Source organism: Pungitius pungitius, chromosome 10, assembly GCF_949316345.1.
Source record: "Pungitius pungitius chromosome 10, fPunPun2.1, whole genome shotgun sequence".
Lineage (NCBI taxonomy): Eukaryota > Metazoa > Chordata > Actinopteri > Perciformes > Gasterosteidae > Pungitius > Pungitius pungitius.
Genome location: NC_084909.1, coordinates 6392097 through 6413560, shown reverse-complemented (window position 1 = coordinate 6413560; position 21464 = coordinate 6392097). Strand labels below are relative to the sequence as shown.

At 41.5% G+C, this 21464-nt stretch overlaps 4 protein-coding genes across 4 annotated transcripts; all 4 read left to right on the top strand.

Moving 5' to 3' along the window:
* Positions 1-288: 288 nt before the first annotated feature.
* hoxd11a (homeobox D11a) lies at positions 289-1756 on the top strand. Its single transcript, XM_037489676.2, has 2 exons — positions 289-910; positions 1430-1756. The coding sequence occupies exons 1-2, from the start codon at positions 304-306 to the stop codon at positions 1663-1665; spliced, it is 843 nt and encodes a 280-aa protein (XP_037345573.2). The 5' UTR covers positions 289-303; the 3' UTR covers positions 1666-1756.
* Positions 1757-5127: 3371 nt separating this feature from the next.
* On the top strand, positions 5128-7192 carry hoxd10a (homeobox D10a). Its single transcript, XM_037488846.2, has 2 exons — positions 5128-5898; positions 6606-7192. The coding sequence occupies exons 1-2, from the start codon at positions 5154-5156 to the stop codon at positions 6872-6874; spliced, it is 1014 nt and encodes a 337-aa protein (XP_037344743.2). The 5' UTR covers positions 5128-5153; the 3' UTR covers positions 6875-7192.
* A 1609-nt stretch (positions 7193-8801) lies between these two features.
* hoxd9a (homeobox D9a) lies at positions 8802-10501 on the top strand. Its single transcript, XM_037488781.2, has 2 exons — positions 8802-9415; positions 9912-10501. Exons 1-2 carry the CDS (start codon positions 8830-8832, stop codon positions 10154-10156), a joined length of 831 nt encoding a protein of 276 aa, XP_037344678.2. The 5' UTR covers positions 8802-8829; the 3' UTR covers positions 10157-10501.
* A 9413-nt stretch (positions 10502-19914) lies between these two features.
* On the top strand, positions 19915-21464 carry hoxd4a (homeobox D4a). The gene is made up of 2 exons (XM_037489584.2): positions 19915-20614; positions 21010-21464. Exons 1-2 carry the CDS (start codon positions 20146-20148, stop codon positions 21303-21305), a joined length of 765 nt encoding a protein of 254 aa, XP_037345481.1. The 5' UTR covers positions 19915-20145; the 3' UTR covers positions 21306-21464.

Genomic DNA, 21464 nt, shown 5'->3' with positions numbered 1-21464 from the left:
CAAGGAGGCTGGAGAGGAGTTTCCTCTGCAGCCAGGGAGCCAATGGAGGCTCTGGCATGCGCTCACATGAGTTTCTCCGGTCAGTTTTTAATGACTGATATTGGTGTATGGTAATCCCTTAGCTGGATCACATGACACAATTACCCCAAGAATCGATCAAGATGTATTGCAGGTCTGCCTACGTTTCCGATTTTTTCTCCCTGGCGGGGTCTCTCCACACGCCTGTGGCGCTGGACAAAGTTTAACAGCCAAGCTGCCAATTCCTCTCCTCCGCTGCAACGAGGAAACAAGGGAAGAAGAGATATGACGGAATACGACGATCGCAGCTGTGCGTCAAATATGTATTTACCGAGCTGTACTTATTACGTTTCGACGCCAGATTTTACATCAGTCTCCTCCTTTTTACCGCAGACTTCTTCGTGTCAGATCAATTTCCCGTACTCCCCAAACATAGCCCAAGTCCAACCTGTCCGAGAGGTCGCGTTCAGGGACTATGGACTGGACCATCCAAGCAAATGGCACTACAGGGGCAACTATCCGTCGTACTACTCAACGGACGAGATCATGCATCGGGACATGATCCAGTCCTCCGGCAACAGGGCGGATGTGCTATTCAAAAACGAGTCTTTGTACGGCCACCACGGTGGGACGAGCTCGCCGTGCAATTTCTTCAACGGCGTCGGCCGAAACGGGGTTCTCCCCCAGGGCTTCGACCAGTTTTTGGACAATCCCAACTCGGGCAAGCACAGCGCGGAGCCCCCCAAACAAAAGACAGACTCGGCTGCTTCAGCAGACGCCGCGAATAACAATCCAGCTTTGACCAAGCTGCAGCAGGACAAAGGTGACCCGAGCGGGAGCGTCGACGAGGACTCGTCCTCCAACTGCGGCGACACCAACACCAAGCAACAGAGTAAGTGTTTCCCTCTTTGTCTTGGATATGAGAAGTGCAAGTTAAACAATGGGGTGTCCGAACTGCATTGTGTGCACCAGCGACACCGTCTTGGGCTATTTGACTCTTTATAAGCATGCACGAGATTTTTATATCCCTATAAGATTTGGTTTACGGTTGTAAAGGTATTTACAATGGGAAACCGTTAAGTTAACCAAACTATGCATGTTGCCATGTACCTGAGTGTGGCTGAGATTGATTTTAAATTATACGTTGAAGAAATCGTTTCATTAAAGTGTTTTAATCACTTAGGTAATTGTATGTATTCCAACACATTTATAGGGAGTTAAATCGTCGTGCAAATACTTCCCTTTACCTCAGTGCAGTTCATTTTAATAGTACACTGCTTTTGTTTTTCTCATTCTGTGTATTTTTATGTGTTTGCCAGAGATAAACATTTGTGCAAAAATAAATGCAACCTTCAATTGAATTATGGTCACATTTTCTTTATTAATTGAGCATATTTCTTCTCTTGTGCAGCGTCGTCATCCAAATCGAGGAAGAAGAGGTGTCCTTATACCAAATACCAGATCCGAGAACTTGAACGAGAGTTTTTCTTCAACGTGTACATTAACAAAGAGAAGCGGCTCCAGCTCTCCAGGATGTTAAACCTGTCTGATCGGCAAGTGAAGATTTGGTTTCAGAACAGGAGGATGAAAGAGAAGAAGCTAAACCGCGACCGTCTACAGTATTTCACTGGGAATCCTTTATTCTGATATCTGGCACAGTTATGCAAACACACACACACACACACACACACACACACACTATATGTACATTAGGAACTATACACATATGTTGCAAAAGACTGCACCGTCGACATATTTGAACCTGATTCTTTTGAAACATATTTTTTTAAACATTTGGAAAGGAACGAAGATTCCATATTGTCTTTGTTCTTCATTTATTTATTTGTGTTCACATATTTCGTGTTGTGTCAACAACAAATAATCCCAGAAATTTTCGTGCGAGCGTTCCTTTCCATATTTACATCAAATATATACTTCTTCCTTGTGTAATGCCCATTTCTAAGACGCATGTATATGCACATTGTGGTGTGAAATAAAGTCACAACGAATGGTGAATAACGCAACTTGTCACATGAACTTCACCAAGTCATCAAACATAACACGAGCAAAGGGGGGGGGGGGGGGTTCCTCAAGATTCATCAATGGAAGAATTTGGCGCTTCGGGCCTGTGTGTCTCGTTATTTCCTCTGCTTTCAAACACTGCATTGTTTACTAAACTTTGAACCGTCTAGACAGTATAATAAACCTAGCTGTAAATGTCTAAATAGGGGGCTATTTGACTTTGGTGTCTCAGCCCCCTGATCACAAGAGCTCGGATGCTCTTACCAAAGCCATCGACATGTTTGGAGAGTTCAAGAGATTTGTGCCCATTCCATCCGCAGCCCCCTTTGACTTCTCTGCGTGCTCCAAGGTTCTGGCTAGGATAAAACCAAGGATACTTAAAAAAAGAAAGAAAAAAGGACCGCCATATGAAAGGATAAGTCATTTCAGGTTTATCTGCTTTTCTTGGATTCTCAAATACGCAAAATGTAGTTCTGACGCTCTAAAGCGCAGAGAAACGTTTCGCTCTTTGTTCCTGCTTGAACACAGCAGTGTATTGCAAACCTAAGATTTTTGTAATCAAAGGAACGGAGTACCTACAAGTATTTATTCCACAAATACAGTCAATGTGTACATGTGACTATTTTCAAAGAAACAATCGCACCTCTCGTTTCTGTGTCAAAAAAGTTGGAGATGAACGTTTATACCATTTGTGGTTCATCACATACGGTTATTTCCCCAAAAGGCTATGGACACGTGGGGTTTCATTAAGCGTTCAATTGGGTTGGCATCATGTCCTACAGTGAAATGACACTACCAACTGTGTAGATGGTCACAGTGTATCCACATGAGGGCAGACTTGCAGCTTTGACTATAGTATAGAGGCAGAATTCAACCAAATACATCATCTAACCTGCATGGAAATCATTCAGTGGAGGAAAAATCCGTTCCACACAGTTTAAAAATATATAGATTTAGTTTTAATTCCAACTGCATCCAATGGCCGGACATTTTTTCAACCTTTTGTAGGCCTGTATTGTTTTTTTATTTGATTCATAGCGTCCAAATTAACTTTACATTTTGTTGTGTATTTAAGCATTCAGCAGTACAGCAGATTCTTGAAGAAAATACAGCGTTAATCGTAATACACTTATTATTTATATTCCCCGTTTAACTGATTTAACTCCCTTGACTTCCAGGCGGCAGAGTCACGTTCAAGTGTTTCGATAATCTTACAGAAGGACTTCGATCTTTACCTGAAGGTAGCAGAACTGGTCAGGTCATTGGAATTTGTCTCTAGACTATAGATATTTGGGCATTTAGGGGATTTTTGATGTGCTTCTCGTTTTCATGTTGCAGCTGTATTGTTTTACTATCGTGCATCTGCTTCTCTCTGTTTGCTTTCAACATTACAGGAACTGCAAAAAAAGACGACTGAATTCATTGTGACGATGATCAATCTATTCAGTCGTAAGCTATACTTTTTAGTTGCAGTTGAAAAATAAATATATTTACTGGTATTTAGATTATTTACTTTTATTGATTTTGTTATTGTTTTTATAAGTATTATTGTTAGTAGTAGTATTGTCATTAATAATACCAGCACTACATATCCCGTGCTCCAATCATTTATTCACTGTTATGGTACTTGTGTTTATTTTTTATCATGTCTTTTGTTGACTATACGAAATCATACACTCCATATGTAAGTACATAAAGTTGTTCTCTGCGGTCCAGTGCCGCACGTGCAATGCAAACCTTTCAACGTTATACTTGAAAAAAAAATGTATTATCAGAAACAGGATTTTAATGAACAGGATTTGTAAGGCTGCGCATTTTGTTTTTATTCCATTAAAATGACCGAACGGTTTTAAACTTATTAAGGGCTTTGTTTTTGATGGCATTCATTTTTAATTCTGTGATCTTGAGATGATTTTTTTTTTTTTACCATATGTAAACACCTTTCAGGCCGATCCGCGCAGCGATTTCAAGCTGCGTTGGTTCATTTACAGTAGAGTTGTCGGGTTGTTGATATTAGGGGCCTTACTTCTAATGGATATTTCCAGGTAATGTTTTACCCGCCCCCTGCCCCGTCTGAGTTTAACAGGCACAACGTTGGACACATTTAAAAATCCCCTGGCTGCATCTAAGGGTTTCATTTGGAACGTCGGAAATACCTTTGCAAAAAAAAATAGATTGTGCTTAGTATAGTCTTTGCAAAAAATCTAGCACCAATTTTCTATTGGTTTTAAGTGGAGTTTATTTTCAGAGTAAATAAATACGGGCCTGTGATGTTGACCTTGCATATCTGCGCTGTTTAAAAGAGAGAATACATTAGACTTAGATTATATTATTTGTTTTGATTCTCATGTGGCCGTTGCATTTACATTGAATAGTTTGGTGCTGTTAAATTGAAAACTAATATGTAAGAAATACAAAGAACCTCAACCCTGACACAATGTATTAACAATGTGAAATGTGTATACTGTTGTTCTTATTTTATTTCAAATATATGCAAATATGTTGATTCTGTTGCTATAAATCATTGATAATTAAAAAAAATTGTCAAAATGGTTACATTCTTTCAGATTGTTTGCAATTGTCATGCAGCATTATACACGCACACACACACACACACACACACACACACACACACACACACACACACACACACACACACACACAAGCACATATTTGCCACACACAAAGACAGGCACATCCTCTGAAGCATTTAACTCAGTGGAAACCTTTATTAGAGTTCACGTGTCACACACCTCCACGATGGGGGATGAAACTCGAATAATCTTTCTCGTAAGCGATGGTTTGGTTGAAGAGCTTCCGTTACGATTGGAAACCAATTTCAAGTCCGTGTTGTAGGTGTCGCTGTTGACCACGACTGCATCCGCAGTTTGAGTATGTGTGTGTGAGTATGTGTGGCATAGTACGGTGTGTGTGTGTGTGTGTGTGTGTGTGCGCGCAGGGAGAGGAGGCTGCGTCTCAAGGCCATTTTCAAATCTCATTGGTGGGCTTGTCATGTGGTCGGGAGGCATCCTGACTTACGCGGAGATTGTTTTTCCTAGATATGTCATCTTACAAAGGACATCTCTCTCCTCTAAAGACCGTAACCCCCCGAAATGTCCTTTCCTAGTAGCTCTCCTGCGGCAAATACATTTTTAGTGGACTCTTTAATTGGTGCTTGCAGGTCGGACAGCTTTTACTCCAGCAACATGTATTTGCCTTCTGGCTCAGAAATGGGAACTTACGGAATGCAAACCTGTGGACTCCTGCCGTCTTTTGGCAAAAGAGGGGAGGTCAACCACCAAAATATGGGCATGAATGTCCACCCGTACATACCTCAAATAGATAACTGGACTGATCCGAATAGACCCTGCAGAATACAGCCATCCAACCAGATGCCGAACTGTACATTTTCTCAGAGCATAAAGGAAGAGAGCAACTGCTGCATGTACTCAGATAAGAGAGTACACAAAGTCAGCCCGGCAGAGCTCCCCGCGTATTCTAACGTCGTTTCCGAATCCTGTCCCGTCGATGGTCCCGAGATCCCGGTGCCGGGCTATTTCAGATTGAGTCAAACTTATGCGAACGGAAAACATCAGGAAAGCTACTGCCACGAGCCGCCGAGTCCAAACCAAACACTGACGCAGCTCGGCGGGGTCACCCCGAAACCGCAGCCCTCATCGGCACCTTCCAATTTCGCAGAGGCGGAAAAGAAAAGCGAGGACGTCCCGCAGAACCACGAGACCTCAAGGACACCGGTTACCATAGAAAGCCCGGATCCCAATTCTGACTCCGGGGAGAAAACGTGTCACATGGAAGCCTCTGTGTCCAGTCCGGAGCTGCAACAGAAGGAAGGAAAAGGTGGGTTTGGTTACAATGGTCGCGTTTTATCTTGTGTCGCTGCAGAGCTGAGAAGGCTCCGGCATCATAAAACCAAGTATAAAACACAAACAACCCTAAAGTCGTAATGTTTAATGGCAGTCTTTCTCAGGTTGCAGCAACGGGCAACAGAGAAGAGTTTTACCATGCGGCATTTACTATGTGCCTAATGTCTCAGATATTTAAATTCAAATAATAAATTCAAATAATGAATATATACTTTTTAATATGTGGTTATATGACCCAGTAGTCAGAACCTGAAATCATTGCAATACTTGTTGCATAAATGGAAAATCCAATCACAGGAGCTTCTAAAACTGATGCATCCATGGTAAGTTATGTTAGTGTGACGAAATTATCTTATTAAAAGTTAATGATTTTAACCATGTAATAAAATACTAATTTATACATGGACGCTTTGATAAAATGAATAGCTTTTGATCATATCTCAAGCTGTGTAAATATATTTCTGGTACAGTTTGATCAGTTGGGGGTTTCATTTAATCTCTATTTGATTAGTGGTGTCTTTTACGTGACTAATAACATCCCCTGCATTTGATTTATACTGGGAAAACATTTCCAATCTGTGTTATTTCCCAGAGGTAGAATCCAAAGCAGCAGGTGAGTTAGTCCAAGCTGAATCCCTGCATGGAACACTCAATACTCTCAATGATCTGAATCTTTTGCAGCCTGCAACGCGCCGACGAGCAACTGGTTAACTGCAAAAAGTGGAAGAAAGAAAAGATGTCCCTACACAAAGCACCAGACCTTGGAGTTGGAGAAGGAGTTTCTCTTCAACATGTATCTGACCCGAGAGCGCCGCCTAGAGATCAGCAGGGGCGTCAACCTGACCGACAGGCAGGTCAAGATCTGGTTTCAGAACCGCAGGATGAAACTGAAGAAAATGAACCGAGAGAACCGCATCCGTGAACTGACCTCAAATCTCACCTTTTCGTGAGCGCGCATGTTGTCCGTGGTTAGCTGTCTCTTATTGTCTCACATTCAGTTTGATGCTTCGGTGGCATTAGACGTTAATCTTCAATTTCAACGAAACTGTGTCTAAATAAGCCAATATGTTGTGTATTTGTTTTTACTTCATCACAGGGTAACACTTTTTGGTCTTAAATTATTGGAAAAGTAGAGGTCCTCCCCTTAGCCAAGTAGACAGGGATGTTCTATTGTGTTGCGTTTGGAAAATCATTCTCATTTTCACTCATGAAAGCACATTTATTGTCGTGTCGTTTGTTTTTACTTCGAAGTGCAATCCATTTGCTCCACAGTGAAATGTTTCTATGGCCGAAAAAAGATGTTAATCTGTGAATTTATTGCATGTTTCTGCATGTATATTGCAATAAATTATACAAAAAAAAATCTTCTACGTGTTTGTTAATGCTATTAACGTCTCACGTTGTACATTGAAGCATCATTAGCATTGACGCAGACATCGGTGTGACCAATGCATTTTGCACTCTACTGCAAAAACTGTTCCAAAAATATTCGTAAAGAGTTTCTAGTTTCACAAAATGTGAGCCCTGCAGTATTTCGCTGCAGCTGACGACGGAGCTACGTGCTTAGATAAAATGTTTGTGCTATAGCAGGCTTAACACACGCTGTTTTTAATTATGATACTATTTACATATTATCACTTATTTTTTAGACATTCCAACTCCCCAAAGAACATTGGAGACTATTTTGGAATAAGAACAAAAAAGAACCAAACAAACACAAAATGATCCAACCCACATATGTACAAAGTGTACCAAAGCGACGCAGAGGGGCGGGTCGTGTAATGGAATAAACGTGTTTTTCTAATTCTCATTTGTGCCTATAAGGACCATTTACGGGGTCTGATATGTCCAAGAACAGTTCCCCCTGTGAGGCACAGGCCTTAGTAGCCACGTCACATTTCGTTTCATTGTGCCAAACAAATTAACATTGCTCAGAATAATCTATTTTATGATTATTGGCAACGAAATGACAAATCAATCATTCAGTCTGATCCAGTCCACAGACCTAAATCTTATACATATATATATATATATATTTAAAATAGAGTATATTTATAACATTTTAAAGAAGCTTTAACGTTTGTTTAAAACTAGGAAAAAACTAGGCTAAATGCGTCCCATAAAAAAAGTACATCCTTCAGACAGCAACACATAGATGGAATTCTCCAAGCCGGTTGTTCTTCTTTATTTTATTGACGGCATGTATAATCACACGCACCTCGTAAAACATTTATTGATGCATAAAGGCATTATTGCCATCCATAGAGGGGAATACAATCATTTCACAACTGGCGTTTCCGGTTCAGCATTTACAAATTCAAGCCAACCCAGAAAAATGTTAAGTCGCCGAATAATAACAAAGGATTCGCCGCATTGTGAACGGAAATGGCTTCTGTTATTTTACAACATTCATCTATTTTACGAGGACCCCGTAAGTCTATAAAGTATTTTACAAGCTTTTGCGGTATCATGATGATATTATGAGAGTTTTCTCCTGCATTAGGTTGCGTGGTGTGGACTCTGTGTAGATGATGTTGATATGAATGAGTTTTATTCCTTTTTAGCTGCTCGCCTTGTTGTAGCGTCCTGCAGCCACTGCACTTGAGATGAAAAAAAAAAACGGGCTATTGCATTCATCTGATCTTAAGGGCGAATGTTTTATCCGCCGGTCACATCCTCACGGTTATTTATTTTTTAGTTTTCATATGTGAAATGAAAAACAAAATTAAACCTGACCAAGCACAATTAGAGAGTAAGGCATGATTGATTTACTCGCTGTATTGGTAAATATGACCACGTGATCCATGTAACCAATCCCTGTAGATGCAGGCCAGCAGAAAAAAAAAAAAAAATACTATGATTGTTCATAGAGGGACGCTTCCCGTAACAGTTCAACCCTTATTATATGACTAGTAAGAGATCAAAAATGTCGTCCAGTGGCACTCTCGGCAACTGCTATGTGGACGCTATAATGGGGCAGGAGGCGGAGGATGCGTACGGTGCTCGCTTTATCCAGGCTCCGCACACGGTGACCTCGAGGCCGTCAAGTGTCGGGGACAACGCGGACTTCTCCTCCTCGTGCCATTTCGCCTCCAAGTCCGGGGTTTTCTCGTCGTCCTGGTCCTCGGTTCACCCGCAGGGGATTTATCACCCGTACATGCATCACCACCACCACCACCACCACCAGTCCCACCTCCCCGCCTCGGACGGCAGATACGTGGGCGTCCGCTCATGGATGGACCCCATCTCCAACCACGTCTCGTTCGCCGGATATCACTCCAGCAGTCGCTCCTACGGAACGAAGCCCGAGGTCCCGGCGGCGCCCAAGGCGGCGCAGTGCGACGCTTCGGATCCGGAGGCTCGGCCGCTCGCCGGCGAATTCTCGTGCGGAGGATCGGAGTGTCAGGAAAAAGCCGCCGCGGAGCTCAGTGGAAGTGAACTTTCGATTCACAGCGAGCCGAAGGAGGAGAAACAACAACAACTTGACCCGAGTAAGTAACCGAAATGGCCGATCCTGATTTACAACCCTGAAACTGTATGAGCCGGGTGTGTAAAAGTGGAGGTTTTACTAACCTATAAAAGTGTCTCGTAGGTTGTAGCTCGCTTCGGGAAAGGGGAAATACCCGCCCCGCACGGCTTGGCTGTATAACAGACTGTCCTGCAGTTATTAATTTCACAGCACACCCAAAAACAGAAACACGGTGGTGTTTTCGGATGGTATTTCACCCAAGTGTGACTTCGGGGATAAATGTTATGCTGCGTTAATAACGGGACAACGAGTAGGCCCTGACTGCTTTTGCGCATTGTCTTTGCACCATGTCCCCAACACATTGTTAAACACGTTCTGCTTTTGCTTTTTGAGTGGCCACAAGACAACACTTTTCTCCCAGTTCCACGAAACCATCATATGAGAAAAAAATATGTATATATATATCCTCACCAAGTGTGTGTGTGTGTGTTTTTTTTAAACTTGTATTTCTTTTCCAGACAACCCTGCAGCGAACTGGATTCACGCGCGCTCCACGAGAAAGAAGCGATGCCCGTACACGAAATATCAGACTTTAGAGCTGGAGAAGGAGTTCCTCTACAACATGTATTTGACAAGAGACCGACGCTACGAGGTGGCCCGCATACTCAGTTTAACCGAGAGACAAGTGAAGATCTGGTTCCAGAACAGGAGGATGAAAATGAAGAAGATGAACAGAGAGAGGAGCGGCAGAGACCTGCTGTGAAGAAAACAAAATCACTGCCTTTAGACACACTCGTACCAGAGAAGCGATCTGAACAATTCCTTTCATTTTGGCAGGAGCAACGGTAGCCATTTTATTACGTTAGACCCTCTGGAGAAATGTTGCGCGTCAGTGTCATGCAGTGTTGGCCTTCGGAACCGCCTATGCCGGAATTAGTCTTTGTCACAGTCGGAGTGGAGCCGTAAGATATTTGGCTCTGTTTTTGCATTTCACTCAACCGCAAAAGCAAGTATGTCCTATTTGTTGAGCCTCCCGTGTCTGTGACGTTTTTTTAATGTGTAATGCTTATAGTTGTTAATAATAAAGAGTTGTATATAAAACATGTTCACAGCCGCACGACTGCTGTCGATCGTCAGTAAACACTCACGCGCGCACAACACACCCTTTAGTATACATGATGGTATAGTTTATTTTGCTTTCTCTTGAGACAGGATATGTTCAATTTAATCTCAAACATTAATTACAGAACTTTCTTCAATGCATTAAACACGCTTCTCGGTGCTGTGTGTTTCTGGCATACTGTTTTCGTTCCGTGATATTTTTTTTTTTAATATAAAAAAAAGCCTTTATTTCAGTGCATCCCGCATCACAATGTCGTTCAGATGCTTTATTTTAATATTGGCCACACAATTTAACCCATCACGGTCATTTAGTGTCACTGAATTTACAATTTTCTTTTTCTTTTTTTGCATTCAACAAATCAAACTGACCAAGATTAAATTGAATTCAAATGACTGTTTACGTATTTCCCAGAAGCTTCACTGTGTATAATCATCTGTCATAGAGCCTTCGAAGGGTAAAACCTTTTGAAGAATCCAAAACAATCTGACAAAGTGAGCGCAGTCCTTCTGAGAGGTTCGCTGCTGCATGCGGCGGATTTCCAATTTATTGTCCAACTTGTACGAATAATTACTTTAAGGCAGGAAGACACGCCGTCCAATAAAGCCATAGAAACGGCTAGACGTCTGGCCTAAATGAGTTTAGGGCCCCGACCAGTAATTACTCTCTCCTTTGAAACCCCCTTTTTTTTCTGGGGTGTTTGTGTCTGTTGCTGACCAACAGAATGTGGACACTTTTCAATGGGGTGTCTGGTCGATGAATTGTTTCAGAGGAAGTCACCCCCACCTTAATGGTCATGTTTATTCCTATACTGCACTTCCCACTGATGGGGAATAAAAGTAACTTTGACTGGTGTTTGACTGAAGGTTTCCACCTTCTTATTGAAATATAAAATCGATGTTTCCCAACCTCACCTCATTGCACCACATGAGACAAAATAGACAGGGATCAATTTTGGTTGTTTTGAAATTTGAGGAAGTCAATGGATAACATTTCACTTTTAAAATCAAATGTAATATTCCTGGATTAGGCAGAACTAAACATAAGATGTTTACATCTACTTGAGCATCACGCTTCATTAGTAAAGTAATGAGGGCACTAGAGGGCGATATTGGTCTTTTAGTCTCAGTTACAGCAGCTCGTACACAGCCAGAATGCTGGCAAGACATCAGACGTCATCTAAAAGTCCAGGGGGCAGTTTTTAACCAGTGTTTATTCAAATACAACAAAATGTCCATATAGTTAAGAGCTGATTTATTTAACGTTACGTTTTAATCAAAACCTCCAAGATCCACTCATCGAGCGTAAATTCACAACTGTTTACAGAATAAATTACAGTAACGTGAACAATCAAATTCAACATTTCTCCCTCTAACCTATAGGTTTACAGCGACACTGTTTCACATGCAAAAATTGAACCTCCATATGTTTCGTTTAAAGCACCGACATGGTGATGACACAAAAATACTAGTGGTTTGTGTCAACTATTGTAAATGTATACATATGTTATATTTGATTATATTGTAATTGTATGCATATATATGTATATATTTATAGTTGCTTCAATATTTTATAGATAGATAGCTAGATAAATGGATGGATGGATAGATAGATAGATAGATAGATAGATAGATAGATAGATAGATAGATAGATAGATAGATAGATAGATAGATAGATAGATAGATAGATAGATAGATAGATAGACATGGCTGAAAACTTGAATGAATGACGATTTTCGGCTTCTGTTTTTTTTAACAAGAAAACACTTGTGATTACACACGGTATTGTCATTATTACTGATCCATGCAATCCGCACATTACTTGGCCGAGGTGGAGCCGAGTTGCAGTATTTGGTCATGTATTTTTATTTCTCATATGGGCTAACCATGTTTTCTTGATAAAACACGGGTTGAAATCGTACACGTGCAACAACCACCGTCAAAGTGGACTAAAGAGTACAACGTTTCCCTTCTGAAGTATGAAGCTGCATGAAATCAAGTGAAGTAACCAGATACGTCACCAATCCAATAACCTTAAAACAGTTATGAAAAGGCATGGCGCTCTTCGACATGCGGCGTGTGACGTCTCTTTAAAAGAGCACGTCTGTGTGAGGTTCTATTGGAGGAAAGGTGTCACCGGACAATGGCCATACATACATCTACATATATGTTAAAGGCGCAGATACGTGTGCGGACTTGTTTCATAATTAAGCAGACAAGGGTCCATTTTTGGATCGGTAAATAGTCGTCTGCATCCTCTGATAATAGCAAAAACGGAACCGATATGAAAGGAGCCTGGCCTTTTCTAGAAGGTAAACAGAGAAAACAAAGGCCCGTTTGAAAAGGCAGACTATTCATTGGACAAGATGTTCTGTTTTAGCCACATATTTATTTATTTAACATGTCTAGCAATGTACAGATGAGTCGTCACCATCCACGAGGACCCCATATCTTTTAGGTTTCCTTTTTTTTCCAGAGGCCTATCAGACGGATTATTCTATCACACTCTAACGGACCTGTGGCAGACAGCATTTGTTTTCTTTAATCAAAGGAAAAGGCAAATAGGAGGGAGCTAGATTAGTCTTTTTCCCTCCAACATTCATTCAGTCCACCAACAAGGGGATTAACACCGGACAAGACTTACAATAAGGTCCCAGCCACCCGACAGATCCTGTCCAGTCTTTTGCAACACACTCACGCACACACACACACACACACACACACACACACACTTGTGCGCGCGCACACACACGCAGGAAACCAGAGGCCGAGCCCTATATCGTGACTGTAAATTGCACAGTGCCAAGTCCTGCATGCCAGCAGAAGAACAAGAACCACATGAACGAGGTTCCCTTTTGGTGCAGAATTATACTGACGTGTTGTGACGGGACAGCAGTTCAACAATACTTATCCACACAATTTTAAAGCATAACTGAACATCCACACATAAGTCCAATACCAAGGACTATTTCTCATTCCTTTCAAATCCTTTTTTTGTTAATTTGCAAACTAACAGTAATTAGTAATTAAGCCCAATAAACTAGTTTTATACTATAACGGTAATTCTGTTAACATGTGAGGCCGCTTAGCAAAGAAAATACACAAAAATACGCTTGATATTGTTCCATATGCAAGAAATCAGACCAAACATTATATTTCATCTACCGTTTTTGTTTTATTAAATCAAGTTTGTCATCCACAGGGATATAACACATTATTGTGGTTTATTTTTTTTTATAATAACGAATATGTGTTATGATGAAAGCAACTGTTCGTTTTCAATTTGAGAAATAATCTATTCTCGTTGCGATAGAACCAAAAAGCCAAAAAGAGGGAGTGGGGGTTCTCTTTTGTCTCCTGAGGACGTGGAGGGGCTTTTGCTATTATGCACAAAGATGGGTAGAGCTGCTGCAGTCAAAATTCCTTTTTGTGAGGGGACAATTTACAACTTGCAATAGACTTTTTTATGTGCCTCCATCGCCTGTCATTGGATGCCACTGGTCATGTGTGAGAGGCAAACGTCTTCATGGCTCTTTTCTTGATTTCCCAGGCGATTTTTTCCCCACTGCATTCTGAGTCAATGGCGCTCTAACCGATACGCCACGGTCGGCTTTCTTAAAAATTGCATTCGTTTCGTTAAAGGGTCTGATCAGCAGATATTTGCGACAGGATGACCAGAGGAGCGTTTCAACTTTCCTACACGTCTGACCTCTGCATAGACACAGCTGCACCAGCTCTACGCTGCTTCATCGAAATGTTCTGCAGAGGTAAACTCCTACGAATAATCATGGATTACCTCCCGGCTGTAGGTAAGGCTTCCGTGTGATAATGGCTTTATTAACGCTCATGTGTCTGTCTGCATGTGAAGTGACAGCGTCTGGTGTCGTTATTAATGCAAATTAGCAGCAGGGTGACTGACTCGTGCTATATGCTTTGTGCCTGCATATGTTTTCAATAAATTGTTTTTTTTCAAACTGGAAGTGTAGAAAATGGTGTTGGTATTGACAAAGAAATGTTTCGTTTCTGCGGCATGTTTAGTGTAATATTTGAAGAAATAAAGACTAGGTGGAGAAAACAGGTTTTCACACATTTCACTGCAGCGTTATTTTGCAGAAACGTCATGGAGTGACGTCTGAGGACTATTTGTTGATGCTCAGTGTGGCCCCACGACTGAAAAAACCCGATTATGGATCCAATATTGCAAATTTCGTTGTCAGTTAAAGTACATTATTAAACATCGACCAAGCTTCTTTTCTATTAAAAACATTCGCTCATTTATGATCATTTTGCAAATCTGTAACGACCATAAAACCTGCCTTGATCCGACCAAACCCCCACTACATTTATACATGCTGTTTGTTCACTTGCTAAAATGCAACAAAGAACGAATCTGCATTGCTTTATTTCACATATGCGAGCCTGGCAGGAGAAGTAGAGTTTTCGTAGCCGTCTTCAGCTGCCTGGACATGGGGCCAACATGAACAAAGACAGTATTTCACTGTTGGCTGACAGGCAGCTGCGAAAGTATTTACAGCCTTACTGCAATGCGGCAAAATGGACCCTGGAACACAGGCACAAGTAGCAGCCTGCGAATGAGATAGTGTTTTCCCAATGTAACAGTGTGCAAAGCTTACATCTCAGTTTGTTATGTATGTAGTTATTGAGGGACATTGTCTGACAGCAAGCCTGGCACCCATGAAAGGATGTGGTTTTCCCTTTTGACCCTTAATTAACATTTCCTCGTGCATTTTCAGTATGAAAATAAAGATTTGTTTATATTTTATAACAGCTAAATGGTTTTAAAGTTAGATTATTTAGTCTTGCACTACTACAAATCATCATGCAGCAAGTTTATTTTTTTATTTTTTTTTGCTTATGTAATACCACATTCTTTGCTTGCTGCTCATATTCAGTCTACAGATATCTTTACATTTCGAAAATCAAAGGCAATTTCCCCAAATCGATTCTAATTGTACCAAATGTGATTCTTAGAATAAAAATGTCTTAACAGGATTTATTTAAAAACTTGAATCAACTTGCATCAGCCCACTGAGTTATTAATAGACACATGTTGTAAAAAAAATAGTTTGCATGTGGAAAGTTCTTGGAAACCTGCACACTTCCATTGACTGATTAAATGAAAATGTCAGTATAACTGATTACCCTTTTTGCCATTAAACATGGAGGAAGCAGATCAAATGCCAGCAGAAGGCGCTGTTGCCCAACAGTCAGCCTCTCTGCTGCCCTTCGGCACTCTCTTGCTAGCTGGTTCCCGTGAACAGCGATTGGCCCAGGGACGTGATCACGTGATGGCGTTCACATTTTGAAAGACACTACGTGAACCACACCACACCACTTTCTTTAATCGCCATTAATTTGGTGGATGCTTTGGACCGTAGACGGATCAAGTCAGTAAAACCTGAGCACCATTGAGCGTCATTGGGCGTGAAGACATCACCATGGCAATGGTGAGGACACTAAGGACATTGAAACGTTCCTTAGGACACAGTCGATGGGACTGCCAATAAATGACTTGATATGCACAAAACTGCACGCAAGCCTACACTACCAATCCGTTGAAGGGAAACATATTTTTGCAGCTGGAGATCATATCAGCATCACATAACTTTTTATGAGGACATGTATGTGAAAACAGCCTCTGCACTGATGCCCTTCCATTTATTATACCTGGACGCGGTGGCAGCTGGCCAAAGCTCAACGCCATTAGCCTGCACTGCATTTAGGGGAGAGGGGAGGAGGAGGAGGAGCAAAGCTGCTCTGCTCCCTGGGATTGGCCGGAAAGAATGAGTGACATCAGACGTGATGCGTCAGGTTCACTTTGGAGAAAATTGTACTTGAGAGTATGGAGCTTTTGTTAACATTTTAAAGGTCACAAGTCTTCATTGAAACGGTACATTCCGTAGTGTCCAGTAAGAAGTACGACACGACATTTTCCACTAAAATAACTGCTCATATGGTTATTCATAAAGTCAGAGATCAGACTTTTTTTTTATAGAATTGCACTAAGGACTGTAATAAAGCTATATTCATATCTATTCTATTTCGTCGCAGTGCTCTGTTCCCCTTTCTATCATAGCGGTTCGTCCAAAGGCTCCAGGGTTCCTCCCTTCTACGACTTTTCCTCAGTGCACATCAGTATAATCGCCGTTATTGAGTAAGTGCAACTTTGAGGATTATTTATGGGCCTGCGCGGTGTTGTGAGTGGCTGCAGGGAAACACGTGATGCCATTAAAGTTTGTTTTATGGCCCGGGACTTGACAAGCCAAAATATAATTCTCATTGTGTATTAGAAAGAGCGTGCAGATGGGTTGGATTGGAGCCGGATTTGGAAGTGAGCTCCTACCGAGTTGTTTTCCTCGCGGAAGGGTTTGTGCCGCGGCGTGCCATGTGTTACGCTAGCTGTGGTAAGCAGTGTTTTATCATTAAGCTCGTGCTATGGGCGTGTGATGTCACGCATAGTGCTCCGGCTGTTCTGTTTCCTGCCTCTAAAAGCGGTAGCAGTGCGCGCTCAGACGACCAAGGAGAGGTAGATAATGCTGCAGGAAAATCGTGTTTAATCTCATTGCTGAGCTCGGTTTGGGTTAAAACCTCTTAAGACTCAATCGATGCTTTTTCGCACGGTGTTATCCATGTAGTACGTCTGCTTCACTGCCATATCATGTGGTTATATGATAGCTTCGGGGTTCTCGTTCCATTGGAGGCGGAGAGATCAACCTGTTGTCCCCAAAGTTTTTAAAGACTCTTTAAGAATATGGGGAAATGATTCCAAGGACACCGCAGGTTATTTTATGGTCATTTGTGCGATTCGTTTTTAAAACTATTTTTCATGTTTCATGTAATACATAAATAGATACATGTAATCAATTTCGTATTATTATTCTGCTTTATTCCTAAAGGCTTATGCGTGTCTTTAAATTTAAAATTTCTTGAATTATTTTTAATATATCTAATAGTAGTTAAATAATATTAAATAAACCCTTGACCGGAAATGTAAGACTGATTTCTTCTTTAATCATTGATAAAACGCTCATTTACTTCACCATAACATAAGATTTAATAGGCCTCGTGCTCTCTCTTGGTATTAATCGCTTAATATTTGGCTTTTAAAAAATATATATAAAAAACATTGTAACAATTGCAAGTAAAAAAAGGGGTCCTGCTGAAGTACTTAGCCTTTCGGTCAACACAAGCTCACAGAAAACGCTGACTTTATCATTCTTTTGTTTTGATTGTCGGCTTTGACCAGTCTGAAGGGCAGGCTGGGGAAGGTGAAAGACAGGTCAGGCTGTCTAACTAAAACTGAAATTTAAGTGCTGGAATAATACAAGAAAATCTTACAATTTGCTTTATAACAGTGGTTTTAAACGAATATGTAACGTCTGCAATAAAACAATAATCGTTACTTCGATGTAGGGAAATGTTAATTTATCATCGTTCTGTCTCAATTCCCACATTTTGAAGATCTGAATTCAAACTTCAAGCTGAAATCGTAACCAAAACGTCACATTAAACAAAGCGACGTCATGCACCATCCAGAAAAAAAGATCCAATCAGCATACACGATACACGCAAATGTTCTTATTATAGCAGAGGACATGGCCTGAATGGCCCAATCTTTAATCACGTTTTTAAACACAAAATTAGACGTTTGACGGGATATTAAAGACTATTTCAATAGTAATATGTTATTGTTGGAAATCGACCGGCTCAAAGCCTCCCTGTGTTTGCTATATGTATTTACATAATTGTTATGAACTCTCAGGTGGAATACAACATGTATTTTCTGTGCTTTTAGTCTTTTTGTGTTGATTTTTTTGTTTTCTCGGATTCTAGAGTAGGAAAAAATAAGCAGCCGATCATCACCGTTCTTATGTGTAATGTATTTGTGAGCTGTCCTGCAGTAGCGCCTTGGCAGGTTAGTCCGACGGGCAGTCTGTAAACCTTTGCACCCTTTGAGCTGTCAACGGGACCGACAATAATTGAACTTTTTGATAAGTTTTGTAAATGATTCGGTTTGACCTCCATGGCCTCTAGCCTCATCTTGAGAGCTGTTCTAGCCAGAATGTGGCATAATGGTTATCTGGTGATTCGTTTACACACTGCTTTATTCGACCAATGTTTATCTTTGATCATAGTTGACAGCGTATTAAGTGAAAAGTTATTTATGTTATTTGAGTAAGGTGTTTTTTTCCTGCCCCCCCCCCCCCCTAATCATGAACTTGGGGTGTGATGGAAAACCTGGGCTGACCTGAGATACTAACTGATGCTCAGCGTCTTTGGCTGGTCATTTGGTGTTTGAATGGACAGGAATGACACTATAGAGCCTATAGGCCTCTACACTTCGACTTTTTTCCTTCTTTTTTTTTTTTTACAGAAGCTGCCTCTGACATGATTTTTGACCTGAACTCACGGAGATGATTATTCCAACGAAGGGCGTGTGAGGAAAACCATCAAAAACGAAAAATGAGAGAGAGAGAGATTGTCAGTGATATCGTCACAGCCTTTTAAAAGGACTTCTTCGGTGGTTTACTGCCTCATGCATCTCTCTTATTCTTTATTTAACACGGTTTCTGCTCCATAAATAAATATGCTGTAGTTTGGTGGCACTTGCCGTCGTCTATATATACCCTGTAGAACCGAATTTGTGTGATGATACCAAAATCACAGATTCGATTCTAGGGGAGTATGTGGTCGATGAAAAAACGTCGATAAAGTGACTCATTGCCATCTTACTATCGGGCGTTTGGAGACATTCATTCACACGCGTTTTGCTTCATGAATGACAGTAAATGTGACAACGCCACACACTTCATATGGAGTGCTGAGGGCACATTGAAACTACGCGGGCTTAAAGGAAATCTGACGCACAGTGTTACACTTGAAAATACACGTCATGGGGAATCATTTCTGTTTAGCTCGATATGTTGGAATGAAAAAATGCTGAAAGAATAGAAAACCCACAGCACACTCCAGCTATAGCTTCTTCCTCCTTTGGGTCGCTGGTCTCTATTATTGATTCCCAGAGGCTGCTGCTGCTGGCCAATAGGATTCCGGGAGGGTTTTTTTTCAAAGGGAGCAGATGAAGTGATGAGATTCGTGTAACTTTTCGATGACCCCTTCTTGACAAAGACAGTGTCCATCAATTGTCCTCGCTCATTATTCGCTGCTTTTATGCCGAGGGGCTTTTTGTATCTTTTGTTTGTATCTCTGTTCAACACCATGCCTTCAAGTTAGACCTTAGAAACTGACTATAATATATATATATACATATATATATATATATATATATAAAGTATATATATATATATCATTTTTAATTAGTGCTCCCTTTGTCTTCGTAATACAATAGTTAATTTAAAGTTAAACACATGTTGGAATTGCATGTGTTTAAAAGAAATCAAGTTACTCCATTTATTATCAAAATTCTAATACTGCAATATTTGTTTTGTTTTTTTTGTTTCGCTATGGGAGTTTTTATTGTAGTCCATCTGAAGTACCAAATTAGCTTTAGTTGTATGTTTACCCGTGTATGGAGCGGCATCACCTCCATTGGCCGATCTGGTCACATGGTTCGCTAACTTTATTCAGTTGACACCAAGTAGGAGGGCTTTATGGAGGGAGGAAAAAAAGACAACTCGAGAAAAATTAGTATTTTCTCCCTTCAGAAATTAATGGCCATGAGTTCGTATTTGGTGAACTCTAAGTATGTGGATCCCAAATTCCCTCCCTGTGAGGAATATTCACAAAATAACTATATACCTGAGCAGGGCGCGGACTACTTCAGTCCAACGCAGGACACAGACTTTCAGCACCCAGGGATCTACCCACGGCCAAACTTCACGGAGGAGCCCTTCAGCTGCAACACCGTGCCGGACTCCACCGGGCAGCCCCGGGGTCACGTGCACGAGCGATCCAGCCGCTCGAGCTCTTTTAGCGCGCAGACCGAGCACGGCCCCCCGGTCCAGGCGGCCGGACCCCGGACTTGTGGACAGCAGCAAAGCACAAAGAGCCAACACGGGATACAGTCCAAGCAGCCCGCAGTGGTTTACCCTTGGATGAAGAAAGTCCACGTTACCAATGGTGAGTGTTCAGCTGCTTCTCTCGTGGGCGAACCGAGACCCGTACTTTCGAAATCATTCAGTGTAATATTTATGGGAGTCTTTGAAAGGCCTCGCCAATTACACAAGTCATAAATTTTTATCGCTCAGGAAATGGGCCGCTAGGTGAGCGCCGTGGAAACGCGTATTGACCAGTTGGAAATGGTGGTTAAATCGGAAAATCTGCTGAAATTTAGTGTAAAATCACTCCTCGTTTAACGCTTTCGTTTCCACGTGGATGTTGTTCAAGTTGAGCGCCCCAGGTACAGAGAGAGAGAGAGAGAGAGAGAGACTCCCCGAGTGTTGTTGTTTTTTCCCCCCTCTGCTGCGCTGGCCACATTTGGTGACTGTTTCTCTTGTTTGTTTTCTTTCTCCCAGTTAACCCGGATTACACAGGACCCGAGCCCAAACGGTCCAGAACAGCTTACACCCGGCAGCAGGTTTTGGAGCTTGAAAAGGAGTTTCATTTTAACAGGTACCTGACCAGGCGGCGACGGATTGAGATCGCCCACACTCTCTGCCTCTCCGAAAGGCAAATCAAAATCTGGTTTCAAAACAGACGGATGAAATGGAAGAAAGACCACAAGCTACCAAACACCAAGGGCAGGTCGGCACCGGCCGGCCATCTGCAAAGCATCCAGAAGGACAGCCAGACTGATATCACATCTTTATAAGAGAGGAGAAGGGTGTTACGCCTTTAGAAATAAACTGTACATATAAAAGTCAGGGTTTGCATCTGGCTTTTGCATGGACTCATGTTGTTTTTAGCCTCTTTTTCCTTTTTAATTTAACAAAGACCCCCCCCCCCCCCCCCAGCAGCATTGACTTCGAGA